The 25,533-nt window shown below is 48.6% G+C and overlaps 1 protein-coding gene across 1 annotated transcript in view; it reads left to right on the top strand.

Annotated features, from left to right (window-relative positions):
- Nucleotides 1-25,533, top strand: part of CLSTN2 (calsyntenin 2) — a 611,775-nt gene that overhangs the window by 466,077 nt on the left and 120,165 nt on the right. Inside the window, exons 4-5 of the mRNA XM_032408591.1 lie at nt 292-500; nt 7,002-7,151. Coding sequence (XP_032264482.1) covers nt 292-500; nt 7,002-7,151 — 359 coding nt within the window. The remainder of the gene's footprint in view (nt 1-291; nt 501-7,001; nt 7,152-25,533) is intronic.

Below are 25,533 nucleotides of genomic sequence, written 5' to 3'. Positions count from 1 at the left end.
AGGAGGAGTGAATAAGGGAAAGGGGAGGTGATCTCCAGGGGATCGGTGCCCAAAGCTGGGTAGCAGGGAAGGCCAGAGAAGCGGCGGGTTCATCTCAGGACCAGGGAAGGGACAGGAGGCGGGCTCTCCAGTGGGAGGGTGGACCGAGTGCTCAGACAACAACCATCCCGAATAGCTGTGGTTTCTGTGCAATCTCAGTGCTGGGACCGGAGTCAGTGCCCATGGGAGGTGTGGGAGGACAGTGTCATCCTCCCTTTACCACCGCCTCTTCCTTCCTGTGTGTGGTCCCAGGGCCGTGGTCCACATCCAGGTGAAGGACGTCAATGAGTTTGCTCCCACCTTCAAAGAGCCAGCCTACAGGGCGGTCGTGACAGAGGGGAAGATCTACGACAGCATCCTGCAGGTGGAGGCCGTCGATGAGGACTGCTCCCCCCAGTACAGCCAGATTTGCAACTATGAAATCGTCACAACTGACGTGCCCTTTGCCATTGACAGAAATGGTGAGTGTCCTGAGAGGCCCCCAGTGGGGGGCGGGGAAACACCTCCACCACCCCCTCTCAGAAGGCCAGGTGGGGGCTCTGAATGTCCGTGGCAGGTGATGACTCCCTCGCCATCCGTGACCCGGGCTCTGTAACCCAGAACTCAGTCCCACGCTAGAGGGGATGGCCTCGTATTGTTAGCAGCACAGCCAGGTCTGAAATCCCCCCAAACACCTCAGAAACCTACTCAGTGCATACTATGTGTAGAACTCATAATGCCACACATCTGGATACTGAAGACAGGTTTTCTGGTAGAATTTTCCAATTGCCATGCCATCAACTCGGCCATATCTGATTCCCTTTCCTCTATCACCAGTTGTGACATCACCCCTAAGCCCAGTCATCTGCTTCCTGCTCTCAGACCAAAAAAAAAAAAAAAAATGCTAAAAGAGAAAGTAGAGATTTTTGGAAACACCTTCTGAGCTTAGATTCATTTAGGAATCTTAATGGGCTTGCCAATGTCCTTTGGGAATTTCTACCATAGTGAGAATGAGGAATGAATGAAGCCTCCCACCATACCCCAATCCCAAACTGAATTTACTGAACTGAAAACAGTCCTATAAAGCCACTTGTGTATTTCCCCATCACCATTAATAAAAAAAACTTATAGTGTAAACAGCCCAGCCAGAGGCCCAATCAACTCAGCCCACTTTAAATGCAATTTTCAATAACTCCATGTTAATCAAATGATAATGACTTGCCAAGTATATTATTGAATAGCGTGAGTGAAACAAAGCATCCCCACTTTGTTTCAAATAGGATCATATAATACTGGCACAAAGATGCAAAAGTTGCAAAACCTGAAGTTCATCTACTCTATAAATATGGCCTGAGTCCTGGCATGGTGCTGGGAACTGGGAATGGAGGCAGAGTGGAACTCAAAACAGACATGGGCCTGCCCACATGTAGCTTACCATACAGTGGGAAGAAAGTCAAAATAACAAATAGAAAGTCGGGTGGCATTGAGGGTGAGGGTGATGCATAAAACCTGCCATGAGCCAGGGTGAGGCAGAGGATTTGCTTGGGGCTTCCGGGTAGCCAACGCCTAGAGAGAAGTAGACCATCAGTCACCTGCTTGCACGTCATCAGCGCTTCCAGTGCTCCTTGATGTCAAGACCCGGGAGAAACTTATCCTGTGACCCGGTCTTCTGCATCCTGAGAACTGCAGCAGGTTCTCAGGATGGAAGGGGATGGAAGCCAAGGAGACACCCTCATCCCTGGCCTCCTGTGGTTTATGATCTGCCTTGGACGACGAAAGCAACATTCATAAAACAGACAAAATAGTAATAAGACAGTTTCCTTGTAAAATGATAAAACATGTGGAAACCGACAATTGCAAACCTGGACATAGCTAGATGCTCACTGTGTGGAACACAGGATCAGTGCATGAGTGCACAGGAGGGTACAGGAGAAAATACTGGACTTTAAAGATTGGTTCAGGATGAAGAGGTAGGTAATTTCAGTTAGTAGAACCTATCAAAACTGCTTCCTGATAGCTTTTCCTACAGGCCCTGTGATGTGTCCAGCTTGTCCCCACCACACAGACACATGTCTTACACACATCAAATACACACACACGCACACACACACACACTTGCACACATGCGCACACACCACTCCATAAAACACAAAACAACTGGTTTGTCTTTTCTGTTCCCCTGTGACCAACTGTGTGGTCCCCATGCACAAAAGCTGTGGAATTTGGGGAGTGATGAGTCCTTGGTGAAGAGCAAGACGAGACAAGTGCTGGTCTCTGTGATGAGTGGTCAAGCTCCTCTTGACCGCCTGCCTTACTTCCGGAGAGTCACAGCCCAATGAGAGATGAGATGCAAATCCTTTCATCTGAGGGTAAACTGCCCCAGTCATGAAGATAATTACTCACCTTGATGAGCCATTTCGCTAACATATGCCAATTTATTTCCCTAGCTGTCTCATTAAAAGTGAGTAATGGTCCTTTGCCAAGCCTCTGCCTCCAACACTGGTTTACAACATAAGATGAAGAGGAGAGTGGGCACTCCCAGGGAGTGTGGGCCCCCCGACAGCGAGGTTTACAAAAGCAGTTCTCCAAGTAATGAAGGCAGGACCTGGGGGCAGACACAGTAACGGCTGCTCCCATTCTAATGAGCTTCCCAGCTGGCCCTGATCCATCGCTTCTCCCAGCGACCTTCCGGGCTCCTTGAAGAAGTTCTTTGCCTGCATATCAGAGAAAGTACTGCTGAGTTCGGGGTTCCCTCAATGAAGCCCCATGACTGCAGGGAGATGGCTCCTGGCCCCTCCAACCTGCCAGGCTCTTTGTTTGGCGGAGAAAGACATGAAGCAGGGCAGGAGATAGGATAGAAGACATTATGTGGATTCCGCCCGAATTGTCTTAACCCAAAACTCAACCTCTTCCTGTCAGAGGTCATCAGCCCTCCCTCTGCTTGAATTCCTCCCCTGTGAAATCATGGCAGGAACCGCCCCTGCCTCCTTGTGGGATTGTGAGGTCTCAGGGAAGCGGTGCCCAGGGATGATGTTCACAGGGTACCAGGCAGAGAGGGAACGCTCCATTCATGGTGCCACAATCATCAGATATTTACCTGAGTGATTGGGACATGAAGATTATTCACTCCCCATGGATTTCCAGGCTGAAATTAGGAGCAAGTAACTGAGTTGGTGACATCTGCTCCTTCTCAGGAAGTTCTGGATTCACTTCAGATGGCTTTCCAGCCCCCATCTCCTGGTACTTGGCTGGTCTCTATGAGATCAATAGGGCCTAGATCCTCACTCTCGTTGAATGCATGAAAAAAACTGAGTCCTAAAGTATAAAGAGCTTGCCTAACAGCACCTGTCACCCTGGTGGCAGAGTTGGGACTAGAGCTCAGATCCCCTGAGCGTTGGCCCCTATGCCTTTCCACCAGTGATATTGTCCCCGAACTCCTCAGGATGTTTGACGGGAATGCATGGCTGTGGTTTTTAATTTCAAAACTACAAAGTTGCATCTGAATCCTGCATCCATTATTTGTGTGTGTGTGTGTGTGTGTGTGTGTGTGAGAGAGAGAGAGAGAGAGAGAGAGAGGGAGGGAGAGATCTTTGACAAGTTACTTAACCCTTGCCTCAGATCCTCGTCGGTAAAATGGGGATGAAATACCATGCTAAGTATCGTGCCTATGCAAGAGGTCGGACGCTCTGCCAGCAAGGCTCTCGCTGGCACACGAGGCGCACAAACCGAGCCCTCGGCCCCGTCGGGGATGACCAGAGGGAGCAACTGTGTGGTCCCCAGGCAGCCTCTCTTGGCCAGCAGGCTGCCCTGGTGAGTCATGGGACTCTGCCGCCTCTGGGCAAAGTGCGCCCTAGAGTCTGCTTATTTTAAAGTAAATGAAAACATTTCCTTTCCATCGGAATAGAAAAGTAACGCATACCCTTTGTAGGAAATTTGGAAAGCATAGAAAAGTGGGAAGAAGGAAATAAATCACCTGTAATCCCACCAAAGATAGCCATTATTGACAGTCCACCGCTACTTTTTCTGTGAAGTTTTTTTAACAAAGTAAGGCCACACTTTCCTTGTTTTTCTTTATCCTCCCTTTTTCACTTAACATTCAATTATATGGACTTTTTTCCGCCCTTAAGAATACTTCAGAATTACCACTTTTAGTGCTAAAATCATCCCATCCGATGCAGAGACTCCTTTACTAAGCTCTTCCCGTACTAGCAGACATCCAGTTTATTATTTTTCACTGTAAGAAATAATACTTAGATGAACATATTTGCACCTGTATCTGCAATTTTTATCATTTTCCCAGAATCAGTTTCTTAGATGTGGAATTGCGTGCCCCAAAGGCATGAGCAATTGCAAAGTGACTAACCTATATAACTTTCCAAAGGGGTTATTCCAATTTAAATCCCATTGGAGAGAGGGTGCAGGTCAGTCAGCATGCTGGTCTCATTGTCCTTCTACCCTGCGTCAGTTTTAAAATACCCTCACTAATAGGGCACCTGGGTGGCTCAGTCAGCTAAGTGTCTGCCTTTGGCTCAGTTCATGATCCCAGAGTCTTGGGATCGAGCCCCACGTCAAGCTCCCTGCTTCTCCCTGTCCCTCTTCTGCTCCCCCTACTTGTGCTCTCTCTCTCTGTCAAATAAATAAATAAAACCTTTAAAAAAATAAAATAATAAAATAAAATACCCTCACTAATATGCAAGGTAGGTACTGATTGTTCTTTGAGAGCTAGCTTCCACAGGTTCATCTGGACCAGAGAAATAGGCCCAGGAGTCCCCACTCACCTGGGTTAACCGTGGCCTCAGGTCTCCTAAGAAGACACTACTAGGAGAAATCATTCAAAAGTGGGGAAAATAATGCAGTTGTAACAGAAGCAAAATGGGTGGCTTTTTGAGCTTCCAAACATTTTTAAATGTGTGCTTGTCCGAATAGGACTCTGCCCGGCACAATCATCAGTCACAACATTAGACAGGTATATTTGACCCAAGGCTTCAAATTCCAGGCTGCGAAACCCACTGTCACATGCATGAAGCCGGTGGTGGCGGAGAAAGCACATTCGTTTCTGGGACAGTTTCACTAGGACTTGCTAGGGTGCACGGCTGCCACACACAGGGCCAGGGATTTCGGCCTGCGTGTTTATTTTTCTACCACGGTCAGTAGTGCTTTGTCTGCTTAATGTCACATGGCTGGTAAGCCCTGAGGCTTCCTCTTACGAAAGGCGGATCTTTTGAAAGCCATTTAACTTTAAAGAAAGGGAAAGTTAAAGCTTTTTGTTCAAAATTCAATTTGATGTTGCCGAAACCTACTTCATGGGGTTCTATTGCAGCGCTTCAACCTGCAAGAATTCCTCCCCTGTGAGGACTATAACCACACGCTAGTTTGCTAACAGAACCCACAGCAAATGTCCCCAACCCAGCACTGAGTTGCTCCAGCCCTGGGGGGCGCCTGAGCTGAGACCCGAGCGCATGGGGGGGATGAGGGGGAAGCAAGAGCGATTCTGAACGCCAGGCACAAGACCAAAGGTACATCAAACCCATTTTCATTCGGAGACTTTTGACTGGCTTTGTTAAACGAAATTTTACTTAAAATCGGTGGCTGCGATTACGTTTTTAGAAACAGTCTGGAGCAGACAGTGAATAAGTGCTCCTAATAAATGCTCCTAAGTCTTGGGCAGCTTGTAGGAGATCTCCTCCCCGCCTTCGAAGGCCTGTCTCCCACGAGAGGAGCCCTGCCCGTGGCCTTGGCACCGAGGACCGTTTCACTAGTGTTGCGTGACCGGTGCGTCAACTCCCCCGATCTTTAGAACATGACATGACGTCGGTAATTCCCCAGGCTTTCTTGCCTTCGTCCCTGTTGCCTCAGTTCACACAAGCCGTAGACACCCGTCGAAATGGAAGAAAGCTCATCATGGAGTTTTCCCTTAGTTTTGATGAACTGTAAAAATATACCTGAGTCAGCCATTCCGTGTTTGCTTATTAGCATGTTGGTTTGTTTTTTTGAAGTTTCCATTTTCTTAATTTCACTTCTGCTGAAGGATAATGATAACACTGGAGTTGTAAACTGCTGTCAGCTCCACTATCAGAAGAAAAGTAAGAATGAAATTATTCCCCACAAAGGAAGATTTCACTCTCTTGGAATCAAAAACCGAGAAGTAATGAAATGCACACGGGGCCTTTATTCATGTGAACCAAAGAACCAAAACTGTATTTGAGCAAAAGTAGTCCAATCTGAATTTTGCTCATTAATGATCAAATATTTATTTCTGAATTATAGCATCAACTTACAGGAACAAAAGCTCACCAATGGCCCAGAAAAATGGTTTGGTCTCTCTGGGAGAAGAAAAATGTCTTTGCCACCAGGGCAAGGAATCTGTTATTCTGTGTAGCTTTCAGAAGAGAGGTCGCACATTTCCTTATTGATTTTACTTCCTATTTGGTAGCAAAATAATGTGAGAAGAGGCAGTGAACATTCCTGGCAACAAGCCCAGATGTTGAAAAATATGTGTCGGGACATTTCTGAGTCCCATCTTTTTCCCAGAGATTTCATGGCAGATGAGCCTTGGCACCCTACATCATCGGGGACACGACCACATGGGCACACTTTAGGAGGGAGTTTTCTGACAACCCATGACTAACAAACACACCAGTTGGGTTCCAGCTGTGTGCCTGGAATTCCCTAGTAGTCCTGTCCCACAGCAGGGTGGCTCCAGCCAGTGGTTCCCAGGAATTTGTCGCCAAGGCACAAGCAGGCCACACGAGGAAGCCATGCCCCCTATTCGCCCTTGTTTGTACAAGGAGGTAAGGAAAGGGGTCATTCCATTCCAGTGAAGGTTAGAGGAGTAGAGAAGGGATTTTAAAGAGCTGCACTAAACTCTACCTCTAAAACGAATAATACGGTATATGTTAACTAAATTGAATCTAAATAAAAAATAAAAACTGCAGTGTGGTTGATTTGATCTGAAACAATTTTGAATATCCCTGTGTCCTCAGGCAACATTAGAAATACCGAGAAGCTGAGCTATGACAAGCAACGCCAGTATGAGATCCTGGTGACCGCCTATGACTGTGGACAGAAGCCCGCCGCTCAGGACACGCTGGTGCAGGTGGATGTGAAGCCAGTTTGCAAGCCTGGCTGGCAAGGTGGGCCATCTCTTGTCAGTCCTGTTGAGTGAAGGCAGCTTGGCTTGGTGTCTAGATGGGGCTGACCTGTCCTAAAGATCATCACAACCTATAGCTAGAGGAATTTTTTAAGTGTGGTCATGCTGCTGCAAGAAATAGAGTAGCTTGTTGATTCTTACAACTCCAAGGTGACATATCATCCTCATTTTACAGCTGAGAGTGTCCCAGGCAACTCGTCTACTGTCACGTGCCCCGTTTGTCCAGTGCGCCCTTTCTAAAATCTCATGACACTTTGGAATCAATAGTAATTATTGCACAGTGCTTAGGAGAAAGCACCAGCAAGCCTATTCACTTTATCTAAGGGAAGGAGTCTAGCTGGAATGCCTCAAGTTTGCATCATCATTCCTGGGGCAGGTTGTCCTGTTCTTTGGGCTGGCTCAGAAGGCGTACGGGCAGAATCCAGCCTTTGGATGAAGGAGTTTCTCAAATGTTGGTTCTGGGAATGGAGAAGCATCAGCCTGAGGTGGAGGTGGATTTTTGCCGTGGTGTAGATATTTTGGTGTGCAAAGACCGAGCAGGGGTTCAGGTTCCCCCGAGGTGACACAGGTGTAGTGCTGACCTAAGGGAAATGAGGAGCACGAGGCCAGTTGCATAGAGGGATCTCGCAGAGAACTGGATGGTTTATGGAATACCAGTAGCTCTCGTGGTGACGCCAGTATTTCAGTGGCTGGGCCAGGAGGCTGGCGGTATCCCTGCCCCCATTTCGGTGGCTCAGCCACTGCAGTTTCGGCTTCCTGTGTCACTGCAGCTCGCCGGCTGCCACCCACTCGAAACTTAGGGCATTTCACTGAGTCTCCATTTTGTGGCTTTGTCTACTGTCTTCTCTTCTTGTGTCTTGAAGCTTCAGGCCCCTGTTATAGTCTACCTGTTTCTCTTTCTCTCTGTATATTTCATTCTTAAATTGCCCTAGAGAGGGTGTCATTAGCCATGTTAAGCATCTGTATTTCTTTTGGACAGACTGAGGCCAGGATACCACATAGGTCACGGTCAGACTTGGAATGGCTGCCTGTGAGTCAAGCATTCATTCTCAGGGCACACAGCAAAGACACCTGAGGACCCACCTGGGGTCACTCCCCTCAGAAGGCAGCTCTCCAAGGGCTCCTCCCCCCACACAACTTTATCGCCCATAATCTTTCAACTAGAAAATGGGAGGTGGTAATTAAACCCACCTCTGGAGAGAGCCAGAGACGTTTGCCTTTGAACAAAGTAGGGAAGATGAGACGCCCAGTAGAGGAGTCACAGGTAAGACAGATGAGACATAAAGAACAAAAGATAGAGCCATCTTTGTGTCGCCTATTCAGGATCAAGCAAGAGACAGAGAAAAAGGAGCAAGCCAGAGTGGGAAACTATGTGTCACCAACCTCGGGGAGCCTGGGCTCTGGCTGGTATAATTCACTTAACCCCAAGGAACCTGAGGGCAGGACTCCGTCTCTCTTGTTCCGCGCTAAATTTCTCTGACTTAGCACATATCTGACCCGTGATAGGTGCTCAAGAAATAGCCATTGAATGAATGAATGCATGAATGAAAAGCTATTAGAGTAAAGAAGTACTCAGCTTATTTTATTTTAACTTATAAGGACTGAGCCAGTGAAAGTCTAGCTTTTGAAAAGAAAGCTTGGAAAGAATATAAAAGCCTTCTAAGCAGGGCACCTGCTCATAACGGGATTTTCAGTGGGGAAAGTAAAACACAAAGCTATATCTGGAGAAAGATCCCGATGTTTTGTGTCTTTGATAAATGAGACACCTACAGATTGGGAATACATTTTTGTACCTATATTTAAATGCAATTTCCTAACAGAGTTTGTACTCGCTTCAGTGTTAAATGTATGCAAAGAAAATCACGTTAATAACGTTGAGTCCTGTGTGTGCAGCTTGTGTGGGGCGCCTAGCCCTCTGGGGCACAGTGCTATTTGTCACCCAACTGTGAGCTCCCGGAGGCAAAGGTCGTGCCCGTTTGCTGTGTCCCCAGTGCCCAGCACAGGGCCGGGCGCCATGCAGGTGGTCGGCAGGTGCTGGATGGATGAATGAAGGGTGAAAAATGCGCCTTTCTGTGGAAGGAAGAAAAAGGGAAACAGCAACTCCCTGTATCTGTTCACTGTGTCAAACCAAACCATTTACGCATGTGTAACATCAGAATCAACTACTTTATGGGGGCTTCCCTGCCTAGTGAGCCAGCCTTTGGTGGCAGACGCTGACACGGGATTCTGCATAGTGCCCCTCCTCCCTCCAGCTTAGTACCTCTAGAAGCCGCTAGGTCTCTCTCCCCAGCCTTCATCCCAGCAGGCCCTCAGATCATAGGCAGGTCGTCCAGGTTCTCTGCTATGTGTAGCAGGGCTCACACTGCCTTCCAGCAAGTCCCGTCCCAGCACCCAGACCTGGAGAACAGTCCTCTCCTTCCAGCTGACGGGTCCATTTTATTCCTGCCCTTGGGCAGCTCTCATCTCCAGCTCACCCATCTCCACCCAAGGGAGGCCCTGTCCTCCGCTCTACCCCAGGTCAGGGCTGCAGCCTCATTGCTGAAGTGTGCCTTTCTCCAGGGAAGATCAAACCCCCTCTGGTCCCTAGTGTGTGTCTCTCGTCCAATCCCCTCTCCCAGCTTCACAGAGCGAACTGGAGTGGGCCATGTTTTGCTGGTTTTCTTTTCTAACCACAGATGAAACATGCCGCCCCTCACCCTGAGAGGTTGTCTGGTCCCTAGGGGAAAGGGCAGGTTCTTCTTGAAGCGGGTGCAGGGTGAAGCCTGCACTGTATAGAAGAGAGTAAGGAAGCCAGTCTGGCTTGCAGAGGTGGTTGGAACTGTGGAGAGGTGGGAAGCAAGTTTGGAGAGGTCTGAGTTAGGGGAGGACCGGCAGTCAAGATTTTGAATGCCAGGGTCGGGAGCTACAATGACCCCCAGCCCCTCAGAGCCAGCCGTGAGTAAGGGGTCGGCGGTATGTGCCAGGGTAACTGCCCAGGAGAACAGAGGCTCCTCCCAGAGCTGATTTCCCACAAACAACAAGAGTCACCAAGCAAACACAGTTTGGCAGTTCAAATTCTTGTACCTGTTCTTAGGCATTTCCCTCCAGGCAGGAGGGGATTTGCAGCACAATGCAAGCAATCCATCATGCTCAGGAGCCTCCTGTCTCCCGGGAGCACGCCCAGTCAGCACCATCAGCCCTTGCTGTCGTCAGCTGCTCCCAGGAGCTGTCCTCGAGGAGGGAGGGACCCTGTGCACAGCTCGAGCCTCCCGGGCCTTCCCAGGCTGCTGAGGGACTGCTTCCAGATTCCTGAGGTGCCCCAGGGCGTGGCCCTGTTTTCCAGGAAGGTGGGGTTGCAGCTTTCCCAGCATGCTTCTGGCCTTACCCAGCTGTGCACAAGGACATCACGGACCCTTGGCTCCATGGCCACCTGCCATTCAGACCTCGGCCAAGGCATTGTCTCCTTTGGCTACAGTTTTCCATTCTCTGTCTTTTTTCTGTGTCTGGGTCTTGTCTTCCCAGAAATGATATGAGTTTTGTCCTCTCTGCTGTATTCTGAGATTGTAAGTCTGAATAGGTGGTCGGGGTCAGCTCACTCCACATGGGGAGGTGGGGCTTTGCCCAAGGGAATGTCACTCCCATTCCCAGCTGCCCAGAGAAAATGGTGGTCCGAGCACCCTCTAGACCTGTGTGAGTGGAAAGGAGAATGAAATCTCTGTGTGTTGTCCTGAGCCTTGAGAACTCAGGGTATCCCTATAGCAGCTCTTACTCATGATGAAAGAAGATTCTAGAGGAAGCAGGGAAAATGTGTACCTGCTGTGGGAGACATGCTAAGGCCTGGCTTGTGCCCTGCCTCTTGTGCCAGACATTTGCAGTCTTTGTAGTGTCTGTTTCCCTGTTGCCAAGCAGTTATATGTGTGCGAGCCTGGGCCCCGGGCGGGTGCTGAGGACTTCGGGAAGAATCCACTTCTGTTCATGGATCAGAGCACCACAGAGGATGTAGTGCCCTCAGAGGCCATCGGGATGGCAACGGATCCAGTGAGAGCTGATCCTGTGGACCCTTCCTTCTTGGGGCCACAGACTGCGCCTTAGAGGATCATTTGTAATTTGGTTGCTGATGTGGGTTTTTTGTGTTTGTTCAGTTGTTATGTTAAGTTGAGAAACACATCCCCTCTTTATGCCTTCTTTCATTGTCCTTTATAATCCCGTAGCCCATCTCTTTCTACGTGGCAAGCTGAAAACCTTGTCTTCAGAACACTTACTCAGTGTATTTTCCCTTTTATTGATGGAGGTCCAGTTCTGAATCTGTTATCTGCTCCCGCCTGTCGGGACCCAAAGTTCAGTATTTCATGTCCCTTTACGGAAACAGTTTCCCTCTGGAGAGAGCCACTGCCCACTGCCCTGGTGGCCCATCCCCATTTCTCTCCCAGACATGTTGCTGACCAGACATACAGCCCTTCTGGATCCAGAGTTCCTGTGTTGGATCGGGTTTGCAGACTCCCGCCCCCACGGGACCCCATCTCTGCTTGCCCCCCTTATCACTGAGCACAAGCCCAGGGCGGTCAGCGGCCCCTCCCCCAGCACCTGTGCACCGGGCGCTGCCAGTTCCTAGACTTCCTCTCACGGGCCCACTTCCCGCTCCCTTTACTTTCACAGTAAGGTGCCCAATGTCAGACAGAAAGAAACAGAGATGCAGCCACGTAATGAGCCACTTTTTCTCCGCTCCCTGGGCTTGAATAGTTCTCCAGGTGCGTCAGACCGTCTCAGTGTTTCCGGCCATCAGGCCTTCGTCGGGAAGGAAGGGTGGTATCTGATAGAGCAGAATGTGCCCAGCAGTGCCTGGGCACCGGGGTAAAATGCAGATTCTGACTTCAGCAGTCTGGGGCGCCTCCGCATGTTGCTGGTCCATGGCCTTCACATTGAACAAGAAGGTCACTCAGAAAATATTTACTGAACACCTAGAGTGTCTAGGACTTCTGTGTGGAAAGGACAGCAGCATGAAAGCTGCTGGTGGAGATTAATTCTCCCTTAGCTATTTGCATTGTGAGATAACAGGAGTTGACACACACACGCCCCAGGGCAGGACACGTTGCCGAGGGAAGTCCCCCACCCTTTCCTGAGGCCCGCTGTGTGCTCAAGGCCGGGGGTACAGAGACAACATGACCTAGCAGGGCTCGTAGTACAGGAGATGAGGACAATGCTCAGGACAAAAGCTCTGGTGGAGGAGGTTTTGGGGACACAGAGGAAAGACGCTTAACCTTGGTGGGGCCATGGGGATATGTGCCTGGGCCAAATCTTGAAGGATAATAGTTTGAGCACAGAGAAGAGTATTCCAGACTAGGGAACAGATGTCAGGAAGGTGGGAAGGAGCATGGTGTGGCTGGGACATGCAGGAGAAGGCTGGATGGGCTGATGGGGACCAGGTCATGGAGAAGGGCCTCCTGTGTTACCCCAAGGGCACTGGGGAGCACAGAAGCTTTCATGACCCGGTGTGGTGAGGGGGGTCTTGGGGAAGAAGGACTCCTTGGCCCACCACACAGATGGTGGCTAAGATACAGAGACTGCAGCAGGGAGACCAGCTGAAAAGGATGATTAATCCTGAGTGCACTTTTAGATGGAGCACTTCTGGAAAAGTATCTAAAGTCATGTATTTCTTTTTTTTTTAAAGATTTTATTTATTTATTCATGAAAGACATAGAGAGAGAGAGGCAGAGGGAGAAGCAGGCTCCCAAGGAGCAGGGAGCCCGATGCGGGACTCGATCCCAGGACCCTGGGATCATGACCTGAGCCAAAGGCAGACGCTTAACCATCTGAGCCACCCAGGCGCCCTAAAGTCATGTATTTATTCAAAAGCCAATTCAAAGTACTAGACAGCAAAGGAAGTCAGATTTTCAGGCAAATCCCATGAGACCCCACAGGCAAGGGGATGAGGCTGGCGGCTAAGCATGTCTGAGGTAGAAAAGACCGCTGCTGAGCTTCGTCAAGTAGATGTCCCCGTCCCCTCTGCAGCCATCCACTTGTTCACCACCCTGACAAGGGGAAAAAAATTCCAGGCCCCAGGGGTCAGCTGGCTTCACCCTGCCCTTTCCAAAATCAGATCCATTATTGAGGAAATACACTGAAGAACTGGCTCAGGCTTAACTACATGAAAGCCATTGAGGGGCGCCCGGGGGCTCTGTCAGTTAAGCATCTGCCTTCGGCTCAGGTCCTGGATCGAGCCCCGCGTCCAGCTCTCTGCTTAGCAGGGAGTCTACTTCTCCCTCTCCCTCTGCCTGCTGTTCCCTCTGCTTGTACGCTCTCTCTCTCTCTCTCTCTCTCTCTGTCAAATAAATAAATAAAATCTAAAAAAAAACAAAAACAAAAACAAAAGAAAGGCATTGATTTCAAATCATAGGGTGATAAGCCCAGAAGGTACCCAGATTGGCTTAGAGACGGGCAAGGCTCCAAAGGTCAAGCTGTGTTCATCTGAGGATGCATGATGGCGTTACCCTTAATGCAGGTCGAGGCACAAGGGCATTGTCAGGATGACAGCAGAACGGATGGCTCCTTCCCCTCAGTTCTGTCCCTCACTATACTGCCAGTGTGTTCCAGATTCCACCACTACTGTACCAACTGTTTTGTTCTAAAGGATAATTCTCCCCTTAAAATGTACATGCCTCTTGTAGGAATCAGTATGAACCCAGTGGTCAGCAAGGTAGAGCCCACAAGCCAAATCTAATTGACCACTTGTTTTTGTACTACTGTGAGCTAAAAAATGATTTGTGCCTCTTAAATGGTTGGAAAAAATCAAAAGACAAATAATACTTTAGGCCACATGAGAATCACATGAAATGTAAATTTCAGTGCCCATAAATAAAGTTTTATTGGCATACTGCCACACTCCTCCATTTACATATTATCTCATGGCTACTCTTACACTGTAACAACAGAGCTGAGCAGCTTCGGCAGAGACCAGATGGCCCCCAAATCCTACATATTTACTCTCTGGCTCTCTCCAGAGAAAGCTTGCTGACACCTGTGTGAAGCTATTATCATCCATTGACACCTTAGTGAGAAGTAATTTACTAGAGTACCTTGGACAGCCTAGAAAGAATGAAACACCAAATACACAAATTTAGACAGAAGCAAAGGAATATGAGAGTCCAAAATAAGGTTCTCTGCACGGAGAACAGGAATAACCCTGTGAAATAAACAAGCCTAGCCCATTTTACAGATGAAGAAAACTTAGGGTAAGAGAGCTTGAGTGACTTGTTCAGTATCTCACAGCTGATAAATGGCAGAGATCGAATTCAAGTTTATATCAGCCTACCCCAGAGGACACTGAGATGGCAGGAGGAAGAAGGATAGAATAAGCAGTTTGGGAATTTCCAAAGGGGCACGTAACCAGCTCTAAAAGGGCATCTCGGGAGACCATTCAGAAGAGAAGCAACCAGGGGCGCCTGGGGGGCTCATTCAGTTAAGCATCTGCCTTCGGCTCAGGTCATGAGCCCCCGGGTCCTGGGATGGAGCCCTGCATCGGGCTCCCTGCTCAGCAGGGAGTTTGCTTCTCCCTCTCCCTCTGCCTGCCACTCACCCTGCTTGTGTTCTCTCTCTTCTTTCTCTCTGTCAAAAAAATAAATAAAATCTTTAAAAAAAAAAAGAAGAAGCAGCAACCTAAGGGCCCTCGGGCACCATAGTTCACCTCTCAGTCACCTGATCTACAAAATGGTGATGAGACTTACCTTGAAAGGGTAGCTACAGTTCAATGAAGCAAAGCGCATGTGGCACCTAAGGGGTGCTCCCACACTCATTGTCTCCTCTCCCTGCCCTGCCCTGACGCACCCTTCCTAGATTGAGATTGGTCTGGTGCACCGTTGCCTTGAAATGACAGCTCATGGGAAAATAAACCCACACTTGTGGACAGTCCATCCATCTCTCAGATACTTTTCGCCCGAACCTGAAGTTGCTTCTGGTGATCACATGGGCCAGAGAAACATAGCATGAGCCTGAGATGTACATAAAGCTTCAAACCCAAAGATGACAGACTCAAGTGTGGCAACTCACACCAGAGCAGGAGGGCTACCTTCTCCTGTAAGAGACTTGAACGTGAAAATTATCCAACATCCACCCTCCCATTCATCAGTAGCTGGCTTTATTTGAAATTCATCCCCAGGGGCTCTGCTCCTTCATCCTCCAGGTGTTCTCCACCTTCAGGCTCCTCCTGTCCTCTTGACTTTTCCCTTTGCCATATTCTCTCCTCTCCCTGTGTCCCCCTTCTCCACAATCCTCCCCTCCCCCTCCATTCCTTTGATATTCATCCTCTGATCCCTCCTCATCACTGGGGAAGGTGCTGGGGCCCCAGGGGTGAAGGAGTAAAGTATAAACCAGTGAAGACAGAGTGGGTGGGAGTGAGAAGGGCTCAGGTCAACCCTTAGCCCCATCGTGATTGGCCATAGCCTTTGCTGAAGCCACTTCGCTGGCTGAGCCTAGGTTTCCTCAACTGTTGATTGAGAAGCATAACCCTTGGCTTAATCATTTTGTAGGATTGTAAAGAAGCCAAAAGAGGTCCTATGTTTGGAAGTGCTTTACAAAATTTAGATTACCATGCAAACAATGTTATGATTAAAATTGGTAAAGTAGGTACCATCATATAAATGAATACACACATGTGCGTGCATGCACGCGCATGCGTGTCCGCACACGCACGTGCACACACACACACACACACACACACTGAAATTCATAGAATTGGGTAAGACTATGTGGCTTGAGCTTCGTGCTCTTGATTTTAGAGCTTTAGATTGGACCAAAGGAGACAGTGGGGTGCGGTGTGTGGGAAAAGCACAGTCTGGGAGGCTGGGCACACAGGCCTCAGTCCCTCCTGGGCTCTAAGCTGTGCTCCATCCTCAGGAAAGTCACTCCTGCCTAGTTCAGCTTCTTCACTTAGAAATGGAATAATGCCTTCTGAGGAGCAGATGCAAGGCTGCCTGTGGAATGCCGTGCTCATAACCACCTACACAGGGGGCCCAATGAACAGCAGCTCTTCTTAGTTCCCTTTATTCTGATTTTTTTTTAAGTCACAATAGAGCACTTTCTCCCCAAATAATTGGAAAAGCTGTCACTGAAGCCAAATTCCAATAACTCCAGCAATGTGACCCCAGGGCAGCTGCTCCTGGGTCTGCTCAGATCTGCCAGGCGAGCATCCGAGCTCCTGGCAAAGGGCCTCCAGGGGCACGCTGCCATGAATAACGGCCTGTTTTGACATCACTGACACAGCCAATCATTAAGGTGCAACAAATGGTTTCTGTACAGGATGCTGATTTACCTACTCGGTGGCGTCTTAATGTGCTTAAAGACCGGCTAGAAAATAGTGCGCCTGCTCGAGCCTGTTTCCACCTTGCTCCCCTGGACCTCCGTGTGAGCATGAGTGGAAATGGGCCTCGGAGGTTTCTGGGGCCGATCATCTCAGCCCTAAGGGAGAGAGGGGTGCAGGCGGACTGCGCTCATCCCAAACAGAGCTCAGTCAGAGTAACGGTCACCTGTATGTAAGCATTTACTCTTTGCCAAACCCTGTCTAATGGTGATGCATGTACTTGCTCCTTTACTCCTCACCATCCCCTGAAAGCTGCTATTTTCCCATTTGGCAGATGAGAACACTGAAGTTAAGACGCTCGCCACACAGCTAGTTACATCCAGGACCTACATCCCGCCCAGTCCTCTCTGTCTGCAGACGCAGAGCTCCTGCCCCTTCACCTATAATGTGTCTCAAAGCAAAGGAGAATACTGGCCACCTTTTGAGATCATTGCAAGCTATATCGAGAAAAATTATATAGTTAGAACCCTTCCTTGATGTTGTAAGGAAAATGTGTGATTGGACATCAGGGCAGCCTTGAGAGAGGACTGTGACTTGTAGAGTTGGGGGAGGGGTGGTGGCCAGGAGGTAGCACTCTTGCCACACAAGCCCACCTCAGGGGCCTGCCTGCAATCAGAATAGGAAGGCCATCTCTTGGCCTTCTTAGATGACCCCTTAAAGACCCCAAAGGGCATGGGGCTTGCCCAAGGACACACAGATGCTGAGAGGGGGAGCCATGCATGGTATTGGGTTTTCTGACTCAGAACCCATGCTCTGTCCCTTCTCTCTGTAGACCTCGGTCTGCCCCAGAGCCACACACAATCAGCCTCTTCCACTGATAGTTCTTTTAAATATTTGCAGCCTACTAGAATTTCTCCCTGCAGGGAGTCCACAGAGGGCCAGGCTTCAGAGGGGTGGCTCTGAAGACAGAAAGAGCAGAGTTCAAATGCACGTTCTACCCCGTCTTGGCTCAGGGACATTAGGCAAGCCATTTAACCTCTGTGAACCTTCAGATGTGGCAGCTGCAAAATGGGGTTCTCGTACCTATCTCAGAGGGTCATCACAAGGTAGAATTGCTCCGGGCACGCAGGAATGGCTCGACGGTACCAGCGAGGGCGGATGCAGGGAGAGAAGGAATAGAAGCTACTAAAGTGGGTTTTGGAGTCAGGCCAGCCTTTGGGTGCCATTTTCTGACTGTGTGACCTTGGGTAGGTCTTTTGACATCTTGGCCTCAGTTACGTCATCGGTAAAATGGCCCCGCTCCAACTGTCTTCCTCAGGTGGGTGCCATGCTGACTGCTAACACATGTGAGAAGCCCAGCATCCAGCACAGAGCCCATGAAGTGGTGGTTTTCTTCCTGCTGTCTGCATCACTGAGTGGGAGGACAGCCCTAGCCAGCCTAGACACCAATATCATCATGTGCATGCCATCCAGACACTGGGGTGCTAGTGATAAATGTGAGCCATGGCAGGCTGCCACACCTCTCCTTGCCACACTTGTCCCCACCTCTGAAGTGGGCAGAATCGTGTCCCCTTCTCCCCACACCCACTTCACATGGGGCTTGGTAGATAGAGCGACAACGTGCATATCACATCCCTTCAAATGCCATTACAGGGGCTTGGAGCTTTGACCCTCTCTAACCATGCAGAGGGCCAGCCGTGGTCCTGGCACACCAGAGAGGCTGTCCAAGCTTCCATTTAACTCAGGGAACTTTGCTCAGGCCCAACTCTGTGCGAGGTGGGTGCTGAGTCTCTGGGGACCATAAGCTGGAGTAGTGGGGTGGGGGCAAGCAGGTGAACAGATCATGAATAGATCATTTCAATACAGGGAAGTCAGAGCAGTGGCCAGGGGACCCAGGGGCTATGAAAGCAGAGAGCAGGGGCGCCCAAGGCTTCGGGAAGGCTTCCCAGGGGAGGTGTCATGAGGCTGAGATCTGAGGGGTCAATACAATTTTCCAGGTGTGCTGGGGTGTGGGGAAGGAGGCAGTATGGGAAGGAGCAGGGGGGAGTATCCCCAGGAGAGCTTGGTGCTTAAAAGCTGCACCTTGCAGGGACCTGTTTATATCCCCTGTTCCGCTCAGCATCTCTTGCGTTATGGCTGACAGGAGATAAGAATTTTGGTTGCACAAAAGATTTGGAGAGAATTGAGCAGAGATAGATGAACTATTGTTTATTTTCTTGTTTGTTTTCATGACAAAAGTGAGATTTCCAGTGCAGATAGTGGATGAAGTAGACAGAACTTTCCAGAGAGATTCTATAAGGCTGTGAGCATAACAACCAGAATTCACCTGGTCTCCCCGCTGAGGCTCCTTTCTTCTCACCTCTCTCGGGGTTCCAGCCAGCCTCGGCCCCTGTGGCCTAGGTACCTTCAAGCATGTGTAGTTGGTGCCCTAAGCAGGGAGGCTGGTGTCTGCTGGTCAGGTGAAGCAGGGCAAGGCCTTACCATGGGAGACGCGGGCATGGGCAAGTGAGTGTGAGCAGAATGGGGAGTTCAGGGAGGCCTGGGGGGTCTGTAGGTGCCCGATCGGACCCTGGGCCAGTATGAGGAACCTGTGTGGGACCTCTAGAAACTAGTACGCTCTGAGGAAGACTCATTTCTGATAACCTGGTGGGTGGAGGTCAATATTTAGAGTAAAATGTGACCTTATTTTCAGTCATGGTTTAGGACAAGTAGGTTGTCTGGTTAGCCGTGTCTCAGCAACCAGGCATTTGCTGGAGGCCAGAAGCCCCTCTGCATCTCCCAATGCCAGTGTCTGTCTCCAGCCCGAGGCCCTGCCTCTCTGGATGAGAGCAGCCAACAGCACACAGAAGTTCTGCTTTCTGCTCCAGAGCGTGAGCTAACAAGCAGGAATGGGGCCACCACAACTTCCTGTGAGCATTTTTAAATTATGAAGTGTTTTATGCTCATCCAATGATGACTTCTGAAAAGTATACTAATCAATAAGAATTGCCCACGATCCAATTAATGCCGCGTCATCAATGTGATGGTATACATTTCACCCTCCATAGTCATTTCAACTTTGTGTTCTTTTCCCACGTACCTTGATGCCTTAAGTATTGTCACACATCATAGAACCTCCCCACCCCCTCCGCAGCTGCATGCTATTCCCTCACAGAAGGTCAGATGAGCTTGTCTGTGTCCTTGCAGTTAGATGGAGCCCTGTGATTGATTTTAGCTTGGCTCCATTTTTCTTTTTCTGTGCACCTCTGAATATCTTTGTGCAAAAGTCTTTGCATTTTGAGTCACTTTCGGGAGTCTATCCCCTGGTCCAAGGTATATGGGCATTTCTTGGCCTGAGATGCATTCTGCCAAGCGCTGGTCTGATCATTGGTGATGGCTTATGCGGCCCACTGGCAGAGTGAGCGACACACCCCCCACCTTCACCCACATGCTGTCTCAGGCTTCCTGTGTGTTTGACCGACTCTGTGGACTTGTACCATATTTTCTGAAGAGATGATAATTTGGTTCCAATTTTAGAATGCCGTTCAGTGAAATGAAAAGTCCTGCAGGACTGGAATATCACCTAGAGTCATGGTCCTTTTATTTAAAAAATAAAAAAGTTTTGCAACCACGGACAACTGATCTCTAGATTAAAGAGATCTATATTACTGGGGAATAAAAAGTATACATAGGACACCTTTTCAAAAAGACGGGAAGTGTGCACATGAAAAAACCATACTCTTTCCTTTGCAAATGCTTTTTAAAGCCATAAAGGTAAAGATTCTTGAAGAATAGCTACTCCATCTTGCACCAATAGTACATTTGTCCCAAGATAAGAAAATTGCCTGGAAAAATGTCCATGTTTATTAGACATAGGAGAGAAGAGTTTCTATCAATCCGAGAGAAAGTACCCTGGTTGGTGGAGTTAATGATTTCCCCCCTGGGAGAATTATCTTTCAGAAAAGCTGCTCTTCAATTGCCTGGTTTCTGGACCTTTCCAGCATCAATTCTGCGTGCTGTGTTTCATTTGGGAGCTGAGAAGCATGGGAGTGGAGGATCTTTGGAGAGGAAGGGGTTGGGGAGAAAGTAGCAGCCAAGCTTTGGGTGGGAGTCCCAGTTTCAGAGCACAACCGGTTCATCTCAATAGCAGCATGAACAGCTCCCCCAAGAGCCCCAGGGAGCTTGGGAACACACGGGCTTTGAAGAGGTGATGCGTGACACCAGCAAGCTCAGAGGCTTGTTGAGGAACTGAGGCACTCATACTGGCATCACAGAGCCGCACCGAAGAGAAGGGTTCCCCTCACAGCACGTGGATGGCCAGGGGCTAGCTGCACGGGGGACACGGCATCCAGGGGCTCGAGCCAGGCATGGGAGCAGAGCAGAACCCGAAGGCTGTGTGTAGACCCGAGGGCCCTGGAGAAGCAGCACGCAGAGTAAAGCCAAACCTGCCCTGCAGCAGGTGGCAACAGGATCCTCAGTCCAGAGAGGCTGGAGCGAGCAGGAGGATCCAAAGGAATGAGACAAGGAGTAAGTCTGACCAGAGCAGGAGGGCCAAGGGAATTCCCTGAGCCCTGGAAGCTGGACAGGCGCCTTTCATGGAGCATCCTTGTTGTTCATTTCCCAAATATTCAGTGAGAACCTACAGTGTTCCAGAAACTGCACTAGGCACTGGAGATTTTAAAACTAACAAAACAGACACGGACCCTGCTCTCAGGGAACCTCTGATGAGCGTAGGGGGATAGAGTCGCAGACAAAAAACAATTAAGAAATAAATGAATAGTTTATTCTATTGGTCAAAGCCAGTCACATGGCTAAGCCCCAAATCAATGGGACCTGGGTATGTACCCCTTCCACTGGGAGGAGGGCATGGTCAGGAGCAATAATCTAATACACACAATGGGAAGTGGTTCTCTCTCCAAGCTGAGCCCTGGGTCCTCCATCTGTGGTTCTTCTGGGACTAGAATCTGGGCTTTGCCCTGCAGAAGGTAAAGAAAGAAAACACAGCTTGTTCTGAATTCACTTGGTATGAAGTCCTACCCTGCTGGGTCAGGTTCCAGGCAGCACACAGGTCTCCCTCTGTGCATCCTGTAGAGGGGGCAGAAATCCTGTCTTAGCCCCCTCTGGCTGCTGGGACCCAGGAATGCAGTGGGAGAAGGGATGGGAGTTCATTGCTCAATATTGTTTGGGCTAGTGGCTTCCAAGTCTGTCTGTGCATCCTGATCACTTGGGGGGTTAGTTAAAATGACAGATTCCAGGCCCTCACCCTCAAAACCGTCCACTGGGAATCTCCTAAGGTGGGGCCCAGGAATTAGTGTCTATAGATGTTTTTCCAGTGATTCTCCTGAGGCCAGCCCTAACCCTGCACCTGTCTACAGACAATAATTTTTTGGGGACACAGTGTGAGCCCCCCCCATAGATGATGTACATTGCAAAGCCCGCTAATTGGGGAGGAGAGAACATGGTCTAGGCTGGCGTGATCATGGAGGACTCCCTGGAAGAGGAGCTGGACGTATTACAATTGGGCAATGGTGACCAGTGTAGATTAGAAGGACAAAGAGAGGTGAGATAGGAAGTAGTCATAGTGATCAGACCAGGTGAGAAGTGATGATAGCCTTAAACTAGAGTGGAGAGACATCAATCTTGGGAGCCCTCTAAAATTCAGAAGCAGGAGAGCTTACTGGCCCTTTGTGTGTGGAGGGTAAAATGTTGCAATGCTCTGAAGTACTGCCTTCTGGGTTTGAAGCCTTTGGAAGTAAGGTTTAGGCCATGATGATGACAGGGTATTCTCTAGGGCCATGCTTCTTAAATCCTCGGTGGTGCAGGACCAGGGTCTTTCCCCAATCAGTCATGTACCATAATTTTGTAAAAATATAATAGAAACAAATTTCTGGGAAAATGAAATAAATAGCAAAGATGTTCAAAATATAAACCAAAATGTTTATTTTTATTAGAGTCAACAAATATAAACTCACTCTGTCACATGGCTATACAAGTTTTTAAATGCTTATTGTCCATTTCCCTACTGACCTCATCGCAGACCCGGAACAGGCAGTTCAGGGACCAAACTGGTCTGTAGGCGACAGCGAATAGCATTGTTCTAGCAACATGGCCTTGCCCTTACCCTGCACACAATCTGAAATGGTTTGGATCATCTTTCCAATGTAGTCTCAGCACGCCGTCCTTCCATGGTCCTTGCCTGATGGCGCCGGCTCTCCTGGCTGACAATAACTGGGGGATAAGAGGGGATGATCGCAGCCTCTGGCTGTAGCCGGCAGCTGGGGGGGCAGGAAGCTGTCTGCCGTTTGCCAGGTGCTCCCAGAACAAGGCTTGCAAGTGTCTGCTGGTGCGCATGACTCCGAGATCACCCCAGGGGAAGGTGCGAGGGTGTTCCCAGGCCAAGGAGTCCCAGTAAGGATTTGAGACAAAATGAAAGCCCCTCTGCCATCACGGAACCAGAGAGAACTTCATGGGCAGAGCCAAAGTTGAGGACAGATTTCTAGTTGTTTCATTTGGCATTTATTGAGATGTCTCGGGGCTGAGGGAGCTACTAAAAGGGTTGAAGGTACATGAGGTTTTCCAGAATTGGAACCACATGTAAGGGCAATTTCATCATCATATACGCTCGTCCGCAGACACTCAAATTCAGGCTGGGGTGTGTGCACGCGCGCACGCACACGCACGCACGCACACACACGCGCACACACACGCACACACGCACACACACACACACACACACACACACACAGCAGCCGCGTCTTGAATCGTTCCCATTTTAATGCCTGGCAGGCTGTCATTTGGCGGCTGGCTGGGGGCTAGGTGGGCCGTCCCACGGGGACAGCAACAAAGGTTCCCTGGGTCCAGATGACCACCTTCCTCGCCTCTGACAGCCAGAGTGGGACTGGGGGCGGGTGCTGGTTTCCATACACTCGCTCACTCATTACTGAGCGCCTCGTATGGGTCAGGCACTGCACAGTGATGTACAAGTTTGCTCCGGGGCACAAATAGGCCGTAATCGAATAAGTAAGCAATTCTCCAGAGGGGAGGACAGGAGGGTGTGGGTGGAAGCAGGGTGCTGGTCATCAAGGTGTGGCCCAGGAGGCCCCCTTTACAAAGGCACGTTTGAGTTGAGGCCTGGAGGCAGACGAGCACCAGCCACAGGAAGGGCAGGAACAGAGCACGTTCCTGAGGCCTTGAGGATTAACGGTGATAGGGGCACGGGGGTGTTTTTCCCCTCCCTTGCTCTGCTTTGTAGGTAGTTAAGATATCTCTTTTTAGAAAGAATTAAAAATTCAGACCACAATGCTTTGAAACTAGAACTCAATCACAAGAGGAAAGTCAGAAAGAACTCAAATACATGGAGGTTAAAGAGCATCCTACTGAAGAATGAATGGGTCAACCAGGAAATTAAAGAAGAATTAAAAAAATTCATGGAAACCAATGAAAATGAAAACACAACTATTCAAAATCTTTGGGATACAGCAAAGGCAGTCCTAAGAGGAAAGTATATAGCAATACAAGCCTTTCTCAAGAAACAAGAAAGGTCTCAAGTACACAACCTAACCCTACACCTAAAGGAGATGGAGAAAGAACAGCAAATAAAGCCTAAACCCAGCAGGAGAAGAGAAATAATAAAGATCAGAGCAGAAATCAATGAAATAGAAACCAAAAGAACAGTAGAACAGATCAACGAAACTAGGAGCTGGTTCTTTGAAAGAATTAACAAGATTGATAAGCCCCTGGCCAGACTTATCAAAAAGAAAAGAGAAATGACCCAAATCAACAAAATCATGAATGAAAGAGGAGAAATCACAACCAACACCAAAGAAATACAAACAATTATAAGAACATATTATGAGCAACTCTATGCCAACAAATTAGATAACCTGGAAGTAATGGATGCATTCCTAGAGATGTATCAACTACCAAAACTGAACCAGGAAGAAATAGAACACCTGAACAGACCTATAACCACTAAGGAAATAGAAGCAGTCATCAAAAATCTCCCAAAACACAAAAGCCCAGGGCCAGATGGCTTCCCAGGGGAATTCTACCAAACATTTCAAGAAGAATTAATACCTATCCTTCTGAAACTGTTCCAAAAAATAGAAATGGAAGGAAAACTTCCAAACTCATTTTATGAGGCCAGCATTACCTTGATCCCAAAACCAGACAAAGACCCCATCAAAAAGGAGAATTACAGACCAATATCCCTGATGAACATGGATGCAAAAATTCTCACCAAAATACTAGCCAATAGGATCCAACAGTACATTAAAAGGATTATTCACCACGACCAAGTCGGATTTATCCCTGGGCTGCAAGGTTGGTTCAACATCCGCAAATCAATCAACATGATACAATACATTAACAAAAGAAAAAATAAGAATCACATGATCCTCTCAATAGATGCAGAAAAAGCATTTGACAAAGTACAGCATCCTTTCTTGATCAAAACTCTTCAGAGTATAGGGATAGAGGGTACATACCTCAATATCATAAAAGCCATCTATGAAAAACCTACAGCGAATATCATTCTCAATGGGGAAAAACTGAGAGCTTTCCCCCTAAGGTCAGGAACGCGGCAGGGATGTCCACTATCACCACTGCTATTCAACATAGTATTGGAAGTCCTAGCCACAGCAATCAGACAACAAAAAGAAATCAAAGGCATCCAAATCGGCAAAGAAGAAGTCAAACTCTCACTCTTTGCAGATGATATGATACTTTATGTGGAAAATCCCAAAGACTCCACCCCAAAACTGCTAGAACTCATACAGGAATTCAGTCAAGTGGCAGGATATAAAATCAATGCACAGAAGTCAGTGGCATTCCTATACACCAACAACAAGTCAGAAGAAAGAGAAATTAAGGAGTCGATCCCATTTACAATTGCACCCAAAACCATAAGATACCTAGGAATAAATCTAACCAAAGAGGCAAAGGATCTGTACTCAGAAAACTATAAAATACTCATGAAAGAAATTGAGGAAGACACAAAGAAATGGAAAAACGTTCCATGCTCATGGATTGGAAGAACAAATATTGTGAAGATGTCAATCCTACCTAGAGCAATCTACACATTCAATGCAATCCCCATCAAAATACCATCCACTTT

Source organism: Phoca vitulina, unplaced genomic scaffold (genome assembly GCF_004348235.1).
Source record: "Phoca vitulina isolate PV1807 unplaced genomic scaffold, GSC_HSeal_1.0 scaffold10, whole genome shotgun sequence".
NCBI lineage: Eukaryota > Metazoa > Chordata > Mammalia > Carnivora > Phocidae > Phoca > Phoca vitulina.
The sequence above is the reverse complement of the archived record's forward strand: the minus strand, read 5'-3'. Positions and strand labels throughout refer to the sequence as shown.